The 10,193-nt window shown below is 45.2% G+C and overlaps 1 protein-coding gene across 4 annotated transcripts; it reads left to right on the top strand.

Annotated features, from left to right (window-relative positions):
* Window positions 1–771: 771 nt before the first annotated feature.
* Znf774 (zinc finger protein 774) lies at window positions 772–8,276 on the top strand. Of its 4 annotated transcripts, none has more exons than XM_087188447.1 (5): window positions 772–922; window positions 3,179–3,301; window positions 4,284–4,376; window positions 4,986–5,092; window positions 6,479–7,872. In XM_087188447.1, exons 2-5 carry the CDS (start codon window positions 3,198–3,200, stop codon window positions 7,717–7,719), a joined length of 1,545 nt encoding a protein of 514 aa, XP_087044573.1. In that variant the 5' UTR covers window positions 772–922; window positions 3,179–3,197; the 3' UTR covers window positions 7,720–7,872. The 4 variants fall into 4 exon arrangements, with proteins under 4 accessions (XP_087044573.1, XP_004852877.1, XP_004852878.1 ...); XM_087188448.1 differs by lacking the exon at window positions 772–922 and adding an exon at window positions 1,121–1,258; XM_004852820.3 differs by lacking the exon at window positions 4,284–4,376 and having other exon boundaries at window positions 6,479–8,276.
* Window positions 8,277–10,193: the final 1,917 nt, after the last annotated feature.

Below are 10,193 nucleotides of genomic sequence, written 5' to 3'. Positions count from 1 at the left end.
AGGATATGTGACGTTCTTGTCACCTCCTCTAGCTATTAACAGGTGTGGTAACCAATGGAAAGGAGGTGTGGTATGCCTGGGAGTTTGATGCTAATGTAAGAAAGCAGAAAGTCTGTTTTTCTACTAACAGCTTTTGCCTGAGATTCCCCACTGCACCCCATTCTTTCTTTTGAAAGAAATGGAATTTGGAAGCCAGGCCTTCACACTAATGACATCCCAGCCCTTTTCTCTTCTTTATTTTGAGACAGGATCTGGATAAATTCCCCAGGCAAGACTCAGGTTTGGAACCCTCCTGCCTCAGCCTCCCTATGCTGAGATTGGCTTGGATTCCAGGAGGCAGAGGATCACCCTTCGGGCTCTGGCCATCCAGAGTGAGGTGAGGACTCATCAGGAGAGGAATCACAGTAAGGCGGGAGGGAGGCTGACCGTGAGGGGCAAAGTGCCAGAGTGGTGGGTGCTGCCGGCTGATGAGGCCAGGAGGTTCACATCTGCAGATCCCACCCTGGAAGTACAGCATTTGGGTCTGGCCTTCAGTTCTGGAGAGGCCACTGCAGCGGTCTGGTAGCTCGAGAGTAGGGTTTAACACTTGTCACCACTTGGAACTGTACATCCCAGGACGGCGAGTGGTCTGAATCTGACTGTTAACTACATGTCCCAGGAACCTCCGCGGTGATTGATACTCCGAAACCCAATAGATGGGGAGAATTTCTAATATGGTAACAGATAAGCCAATGGGAAGGGGCTAGGGGCGGAATTTTCCGGCCTCTGGTGGCCGAATCCAGAGTCCCACCTGTGTCCCTACTGCTCTGTCCCTAAATCACAGTCGTGTTCTGGGAGGGACCGGCTTAGTGCTGTGGGTTGGGCGCCGCTCGGCAGTGGAGGACTCTCATTTCCTGCTCCATCCTGTGCCAGGCCTGGGGCGGTGAGTGAGCCAGGGCGGAGACAGCAGCCCAGGGGCGTGGAGGGGTGCGGCGCGGGAGGTGCGGGGTCTGTACCGCAAGTGGGGAGCGCAACCTTCTGTTCTGCCTGCTCCTCAGGGGTGGTCTCTGGGTTGCTGCTCATCTTTGTGACCCTGTGGCCGCTGCGCCCCCATGAAGGCCTGGAGCACCGCAAGGAAGAGCGGGTGTGGGCCCCACCCCGCCGTCACCGTCCTATTAATAAACCCAGGAGCGCGCCTTGGCTTCTCACAGTGGCGCCTAGTCACAACCTCTAGCGCCTCGAGGCTTCCGGGGTCACCTGCACCCCAAAGAATTCTTAGGTTTGTCTGTCTATCGTGCTACTTCCAGCAAGTGGGCTCTGCCCATGGGAGTTTCTGAGGAATGTACACATAAAATCTATGATCAAATCTCTTAGAATTTTTATTCCCTAAGACATTGTTTTATTTGTTAAAATTTTAAACCAGAGAGATGGAATGTGTTCATACGGTTTTTTGGGTCCTTCAACACTCGACGAATGAGCAATAGCAATGTCAATTAATACATAAAAATTTCTGTGAAAGTTCTGTGTATGTTTAGGTAGTAAACAGGTGCTTCCAATGGTGGTATAAGAGATGTGAAATACTAAAACTTCCTCTCCCAAGTTAGTTCTCCCTCTATTGAGATGCAGAATCCTTTGTGATAGTGGATTACCTGGCTGATTTATTATTGTTTCCACTGAAAACTTGTTTTTTAAAAAATTTTTGTTTGGTTCCGGGGATTTAGTTCAATGGTTTCGCCGCCTGCCGCGCAAGTGCAAGGACCCGAGTTCGATCCCCGGTACCAAAAAAAAAAAAAAAATTTTTGTTTGTTTGTTTTTGAGACAGAGTCTCACTGTGTAGTTCAGGCTGGCCTTGAACTCCCTGTGTAGCCCAGGCTAGCCTCAAACTCCTGGCAGTCTTCCTGCCTTAGCCTCCTGAGTGTTGGGATTACAGGCATTGGACACCATGCCCAGCTCCACCAAAAACTCTTTAGGAGAGAAACATTATCATATTTCTTTGTGACACCTAATGCCTTACAATGTATTAATTACTGAGTGAATTGCTGATCCATCCAGTAATCAACTCTGACGGGGCTTCCAAAATGTGATTGCTTTATGATAATGCTGTTAATTTATGAATATAATGATAGTTTTCAGTCTATAAGTGTTTTATGTTTCTCCTCCATTAGATTTTATTTATACAAGTTATCTATCTATCTATCTATCTATATATCTATCTATATATATATATTTGGGGCAGGGGTGTAGCTCAGGCTGGCCTTGAACTCACTATGTAGCCCAGGCTGGCCTCCAAATCCAGCCAATCCTCCTGGTTAAGGCTCCCAAGTGCTGGGATCACAGGTGTGCACCACCATGCCCAGTGGCTCCCATGTATTTTTTTTTCACCCATATCTTTTTAATTCTCTCCTTTTTTTTTGGTGCCAGGGATCAAGCTCTGGACCTTGCCCTTTCGAGGCAGGCATGGTGCCACTGAGCTAAATCCCTGTCCCTTAATTCTCATTTTTGACTCTTTCAAACCTTGAAATAGAATGGTACCCAGCACAATTCCTTTTGGGGTTCAGCATATTTTTTCCCTTGAGATTGACCCTAAATTTATAAGTCAGGAAGAGCCTACTGTCCTCATAACCAAAATGAGTATATCTAAGCCCACAATGTTTTCTAGATTGCTAAGGAAAAGGTAGTAGCAGAGAATAGAAAGCTTTCCAGAAATTGAGATATACCTGCAAACTCTGTCCTTTATTGTGTCTGTTCTGGACACTTAGTCTCAGAGTTAATGTATGCAAAAGACCAGGGTCCTCTATATGGTTTTGAGAGGTCCAGGCCTCTCTTAGTGGAGAAAAATGGCCACAGGAAAGGATTAGTATAGATGAAAACAGAATAAGAGTGGTCCACACCTGTAATCTCACCACACAGGAGGCTGAGGCAGGAGGATCGCTATGAGTTTGAGGCCAGCCAGGGCTATATAGTGAGTTCAAGGGCAGCCTGAGCTACACAGTAAGACCCTGTCTCCAAAAAACCAAAGAAAACCAAACAAAACAAACAAAAAACTAAGAGAAGCAACCCTTCTGTGGTTGGCAGACTACCCCTGGGCTCTTGTAGTCAGGGGGCTTTTTGTTTATGTATAGTACTGCTTGCCTTCTGGTTTTCAGATGTGGTGAATAGCTAGGGAGGTATTGATGTATATCGATGTCTCCTGCTTTAGGAACTGATGACCCTCAAGCATGTGGCTGGGGACTTCAGAGAAGAGTGGGTCACCTGGACACTGCTTAGAGAATCCTCCACAAGGATGCCACCCAACTCAGTTAAAAGAATGGGCTCTCAGAGGGTAAGGGAGCTTTTCCCCTTTAGATTGAAGACTGAGATATCTCTGAGGTCTCGGGTCTGAGGAATCTGTCTGTGGACATTGGTTTCTTAGGGCTCCAGGCCTCTGTGAGATTAATTGTTGCCTCCCATGGGCATATTATGGCACTGTGTGGTCTTTGATATTTATTGTTTTCTTAATATCTTACTGTAAACTCTTTGATAGTTACGTTTCTCGTCCCCTTTTCTAGCTAACAAGCCTGATACTCAGGAGTTGCAAAGGTGAAAGTTCAAACCAAGACCTGTGGAAATTGGGAGCACTGTCCTCCATGGTGTTTTTATCTGTCACATAGAAACAAAGAAAAAATATTTCCAGGCTCTTTTGAAGATTCTGTAGATGGGCTGCGGATGTAGCTTAGTGGTAGAGCACTTGCCTAGGATGCACAAGGCTCTGGGTTTGATCCCCAGGACAATCAATCAATAAATCCCATGGCTCCCCATTCTGTTTTACTTCATATCTACTGTACAAGTCATGTGTCATTGAAATATAATTTTATCATTTCCTTAGAATTGCCAGAGTTACAAAACTGAGTCAAAGGATACATTTCTAAGATACTTGATACTTTTCCAAATGCTTCCAAATAGATCGAATCAATTGATTTGCTTCCATAAGCTGTAAATGCAAATGTCCATTTCTTTGTATTTTATCCATCACAGTGGGTATTGTAAGGTAAGAGTTTCAGTTAGGTAACAAGGATAGTTAACGTGTGGTGAGGAGTTACATTTAATTCTCACAACAACCCTCTGTGGTAGACATTATTATTATTCCTATTTTATTGATGACGACCTTGAGACACAGAGTTTAAGTAACTCTCCTAAGGCCACACAACTTGTAAATGGTGGGAATTCAAACCCAGGCAGGGTGACTCTCGAGTTTGCACTCTTTTCCTCTATACCATATTGTTTACATGTATCATTGTTCTATCTTTAATTTCTTTGGTTAAAAGTGAGTTTAGGGCTGGGGATTTAGCTCAGCGGTTCCGCCACCTGCCTCGCAAGCACAAGGTCCTGAGTTTGATCCCCGGTACCCCCCCAAAAAAGTGAGTTTAAGTGTTTTTCATATATTTATAAGATGTTTGTATTTTTCTGTTTATTTATTTATTTTTGAGACAGGGTCTTATTACATAGTTCAGGCAGGCCTTGAACTCACTATGTGGCCCAGGCTGGCCTGGAACTCATGGAGATCCTCTGCCTCAGCCTCCCAAGTGCTGGGATTACAGGCGTGTGCCCCCACACCTGGCTTGTATTTTTCTCTTTCTCATAGCTATATCACCTGTTGCCCTTATGGGAAATTTTTTAAGCTCAACTTTATAGTTAACTTTCTTGATTCTTTCTAAGGGTGAAGTCATGGCAGCTTTGTTTCTGATAAAATTACCTCTCCATCTAAGTTTAGCCTGGTGCCTTCAGAAATGAGTTATGGTGCACCCAAGCCTGGTATGTGTGTGTGTGTGTGTGTGTGTGTGTGTGTGTGTGTGTGAAAAGGAGAACACCCTTTTTTCTCACCCCCTTGGGGATCCCTCATGTTAGCACTTCACCTGCTCATCCTCTTATTGAGCCAAGATCCACACTACTGGTTGTCTGTGTTCTTGACCTAGGGAGGGAAGTGGGCCGGGCTCAGACTCACTGCTTCTGTTTGCCTTCCCATACAGACTTTCTAGACCTAGATCAATACCCCCGCTGGAGCAGAGGGAAGTGCCATGGGTCCTGCCACTCCAGAGCTTTGAGGCCAGGAGGATCCTAAGGGGAAGTCACCCAGGTGAGATTCTCCTACTGCCTGTTGGGAGGAGGACATCTGGAAATTCAGCCCTTTTATTTGTTTGTTTGTTGTTGGGGTTTTTTGGTACCGGAGATTGAACTGAGGACTTTGCGCCTGCAAGGCAGGCAGTGGAACCACTGAGCTAAATCCCCGGCCATCAGCCCTTTTATAGACGAAGAATTTGAAGCATTTCCCTGACTTTTTATTTTTGAGGGGAAAAAAAATGCAGAATCGATAACGTGCCTAAGGCACATGAACACCAGACTCTTGCTCTAGACTTTTCTTTGTAAGTGTGGTACTGGGGATTTGAATCCAGGTCCTTTACACTGAGCTACATCTTAGTCCTTTTTTATCTTTTAGTTTAAGGCAGGGTCTCACTAAGTTGCCAGACTGGACTTGAACTTGGGATCCTCCTGCCTCAGCTTCTCAAAGTGCTGGAATAGGGTTCTTGTTATAGATGTTAACATTTCAGCTGGGTATGGTGGCACATGCCTGTAACCCCAGCACTCTGGGAGGGTGAGGCAGGAGGAGCACAAATTAGGAAGTTAGTGAGACCCTGTCTCAAAAAACAAAGGAAGAGGGCCGGGGGATTTAGCTCAGTGGTTTTGTCGCCTGCTGCACAAGCGCAAGGACCCAAGTTCAATCCCCAATACCCCCACCAAAACAAAAACAAAAAAAAAACAAAGAAAGAAATTGCTTCTTGGCCTTTTGGCTAAGATCAACTGTAAAAAACCAAAGGAACAAAAAAGAAAAGGAAAAAAGAAAGGGCTGGCATATAGCTCAGTGCCAAGGCCTAGATTCAATTGCCAGTATCACCAAAAAAAAAAGTTTACATTTCACTTTTTTTTTTTTTTTACATTTCACTTTTTGATCAGGAATTGACTGAATAAAGTCTTTGTTTTGAGTAAACATTTTGCTATTGTCTAAACTATATCTTTGTAGGCTGGGGATTTAGCTCAGTGGCATAGCGCCTGCCTGCCAGGCTCAAGGTCCTGAGTGTGATCCCTTGTACCAAACCCCCCCCCCAAAACAACTAAACTATATCTTTGAAAGGAATTGCCTGATTTTTATGATATGTGGATCTATCATTCTCTCTCTTTCTCTCTCTCTCTGTCTCTGTCTGTCTGTCTCTCTCTCTCTCTCTCTCTCTCTCTCTCTCTCTCTCTCTCTCTCATCTTGGGGATGGAACCCAGGCCTTGTGCTTGCTAGGCAAGTCCCCTACAGTTGAGTTACACCCTTAACAACTTTTCACAAGATGAAAAGCAGAGTGCTTAGATTAACTAATCTGCCTCAGAGGCAGTAATTTTAATCATTCTTACTGCTTTCTTATGTTCTTTCCTGGCAACTGGTTAACTTTATTTTTTTCTATTTCCATTCATTTTTTAGACTTTGAGCATCAGGTGACAAAACTCCATCAGGACATTTCTGAAGCAGCAGAACAGTACAGAACATCCTCAGGAAGGACCAGGGAAAATATTTCTCATATTCACAGTTGGGGAGGAAACTGTGAAAAGGCCCTGGACTCGGAAGGACCACATGGGAGCCTACCGGGAGAGGGCCAGAGGTGGCCCTCTGCCCAGGAGAGGGATTTGAACAAGCTCCTGGGTGGGTATGTGGGGCAGAAGCCTATGTGCACAGAATGTGGGAAAAGCTTTAGCCAGAGTTCCTATCTCATGAGACATCTAAGGACTCACAGTAGCGAGAGGCCTTACAAGTGCATTGAGTGTGGGAAAGGCTTCAAGCAGAGCTCAGACCTGGTCACTCATGGCAGAACACACACAGGCGAGAAGCCGTACCAATGTCATGGGTGTGAGAAAAGGTTCTGTGACAGCTCCACACTCATCAAACATCAGAGGACCCACACCGGGGAGAGGCCCTACAAGTGCCCAGAGTGTGGGAAGAGTTTTGGGCGGAAGCCCCACCTCATCATGCACCAAAGAACACACACGGGAGAGAAGCCCTATAGGTGCCTCAAGTGTCACAAGAGCTTTAGTCGAAGCTCAAATTTCATCACCCACCAGAAGATCCACACTGGGGTGAAGCCTTACAGGTGCAGTGACTGTGGGGGCGGTTTCAGCCAGAGCTCGGATTTAATTAAGCACCAACGAACCCACACTGGGGAACGGCCTTTTCAGTGCCCAGAGTGCAGGAAGGGCTTCCGGGACAGTTCTCATTTTGTAGCTCACATGAGCACTCACTCAAGTGAAAGACCTTTCAGTTGTTCCGACTGCCACAAAAGTTTCAGTCAGAGCTCACACTTGGTCACGCACCAGCGGACACACACAGGTGAGAGACCCTTTAAGTGCACCGAGTGTGGGAAAGGATTTGCTGACAGCTCTGCGCTCATTAAGCACCAGCGGATCCACACAGGAGAAAGACCCTACAAGTGTGGCGAGTGTGGGAAGAGCTTCAACCAGAGCTCTCACTTCACGACACATCAACGCATCCACTTAGGAGACAGACCCTACCATTGTCCCGAGTGTGGCAAGACCTTCAACCAGCGTTCCCATTTCCTCACGCACCAGAGGACACACACAGGAGAAAAACCTTTCCACTGTGGTAAATGTGACAAGAGCTTCCGGCAGAAAGCGCATCTTTTGTGCCATCAGAACACCCATTTGGTTTAGGAAATGTTCTTCAGTGGTTCTTTGCTCCCTTCTAAATTTTAGGTGCCACTGTCTTCAGATCCCCTAAAGAAAGAAAACCTGAATATGGGTAGCTCAAATCAGAACCCAGTCTGTTCTCTCTTTTTGGTGTTACAATGAACAGGACAAACTCAAAGGGCCTAGATAGTGTTCTGAACACAAACCATTCCTTCAGTGTGGGTTAACCACCTTTTAGGGAAATTCAGGTTTAATGGTTGCTGCCTGACTAAGTGAGAGGGGAAGGAAATGTGGCCTGCAGATCTCATGGAAACCATCTAGGAGGTGCTCAGTATTGATGATTAGTATTTGAAGGCTGGGCTGTACGTGTAGCTTAGTAGTAGAGCACTTGCCTGGTGTGCACAAGGCTCTGAGTTTAATCTGTAGCACTAAAAAGCAAAAAAACAAAAAACTGAGGTCATCTGTAAGGCCTTTAATGTAATGCTTGGCCCTTAAAAAGCTACTCAAGGGCCTGGGATTTAGCTCAATGGTTTCGCTGCCTGCTGTGCAAGCGCAAGGACCAGAGTTTGATCCCCGGTACCAAAAAAAAAAAAAAGACACTCAATACAAGCTTGGTTGTTTTTAATCAGCCTTATTACTCAATAAGGAATTTATTAGTGTGTCCACCCAAGTCCAGAATTTGCAGAAAAGTAGATTGGAACCAGAAGGTTTGGTGGTCTCAACACATAGATTTAATAAAATGGAGAGTCTATCCCAGTCTACTGGTGTACAGGCTTTAGTCACAGTTGTCCCAGTGCCATGATGAAGCAGAATTAGCCTAAAGGAGATTGTGGTTTTGTGACTTAGAGGCTGGAAGAATCTCGGAAGCTCTTTGTACAGCAGTGTGTGTGGTGGAGTTTTCTGTAGGCCTGCTGTCATCTGAGGCATAGGAAGTATCCTGTGATGAACCAGCCAGGGGGAGCAGGAGAAAGATTATAAAATCCTAGAAGCAAAATTGCTGAGAATGTCAAGTGATATTACAGGGCTGCTTCCTAGCATTTAACTGAAGGAAGCTAGTCCTGTTTGCTAATTTGCTGGATTAGCGTAGCCCTTTGGTTTTAGGTTGAAGCAATTCTGATCCTTTTAGGGCCATTCATTTTATGTACCAGTACTTTCCTATATTTAATTGAAATAAGTTGAGGGAAGTCAAGATAGTAGGTTGGAAAGATCACTGGGTTTCTTTAAGAAGCAAAAATGTTTGAGTCCTGACTCTGACACTTAATTTTGCCAGACCCTCACCTCTCGGCACCAAGTTCTACCTTACCTCACCTACCTCACAAGCTGGTAGTGAGGATCTAAAACACACACACTCACAGTAGTTAAATTGTAAATGTAACATCTCTAAAGTTTAATGTTATAGTATTATTGCTAAAGTCTTTTCCCTCAAGGTCTGACTCTTTCTTCAGGTGTCCCATATTCTCCTCCAATGACAGAATTATCTTTAATCTGTTGAAAACTAAGGTATGAAAATGCTAGCCAAGGGCTGGGAATGTAGCTCAGTGGTGCAACATCTGTCTGGCAAGTTCGAGTCCATAAGTTGGATTCCAAGTACCAAAAAATAAGGGAAAAAAATGCCAGCCAAGTGTGGCGCCACACACCTATAATCTCAGCACTCAGGAGGCTGAGGCCGCAAGATCACAGTAAGTTCAAGGCCAGTCTAGGCTACATAGTAAGTTCAAGGCCAGCCTGAATTTAAAAAAGAAGAAGAAGCAGAAAGAAAAGAAAAGAAAAAAAGGACAATGCTAACTGACGTGACTCATTATGGGTCACATGGTTAAGAGAAGAGCCAGATTTGCTTGCTGGCCACTAGAGTTCTAGTCTGAAGTCTCCAACAGCGTGGATCAGACCAGCTCTTGGGATTTGTTAGCATGGGTCTGAGACACTACAGGACCAGAGGACCCATATCCACTGAGCACTGAATCTGGCAGTGACGAAGGGATGTACCCTGAGTCCGAGGAAGCTTTCAGGAGCCTGGGCTGGGGCACTGGATCCTGAGGGTGAAAGTGGCAGGGATAGAGCAGGTGCAAGGGCTGAGGAGGAGCTCTGGTGGTTAGCACTGTAGAAAGAGAAAAGTGGTAGACTGGAAGGTTTTTTCCTTCAAGCTGAATTGTTACCTGTGCTTTAGAACAGCACTAATTTTTTCAATCTAAAGTTCTCTCTCTCTCCCTCTCTCTCTCTCTCTGACTTGCTTGCTGAGGAAATCCAGTTGAACTGTAGTGTATCCCACAGATTTGAATTTTGCTCACACAACACTATTCGGTTTCTTTGACCTGCTCCTCTCTCCCCTGCTTTCCTGATACTGGTAGTTGGTTCTATATACTTGATCAAATTCAGATATTAATTTGTCAGAAACTCCATAGAGAACTGAGGGTGTAGCTCAGTGGTGGAGCACTTGCTTAGCATGTGCAAGGCCCTGCACTGGATCCCTAGCACCACAAAATAATAATAATAATAATAAT

Source organism: Heterocephalus glaber, unplaced genomic scaffold (assembly GCF_053883595.1).
Source record: "Heterocephalus glaber isolate CG9 unplaced genomic scaffold, H.glaber_assembly_v1.0 deba00001531, whole genome shotgun sequence".
Taxonomy (NCBI): Eukaryota; Metazoa; Chordata; class Mammalia; order Rodentia; family Bathyergidae; genus Heterocephalus; species Heterocephalus glaber.
This window is presented reverse-complemented; position numbering and strand designations above follow the sequence as displayed.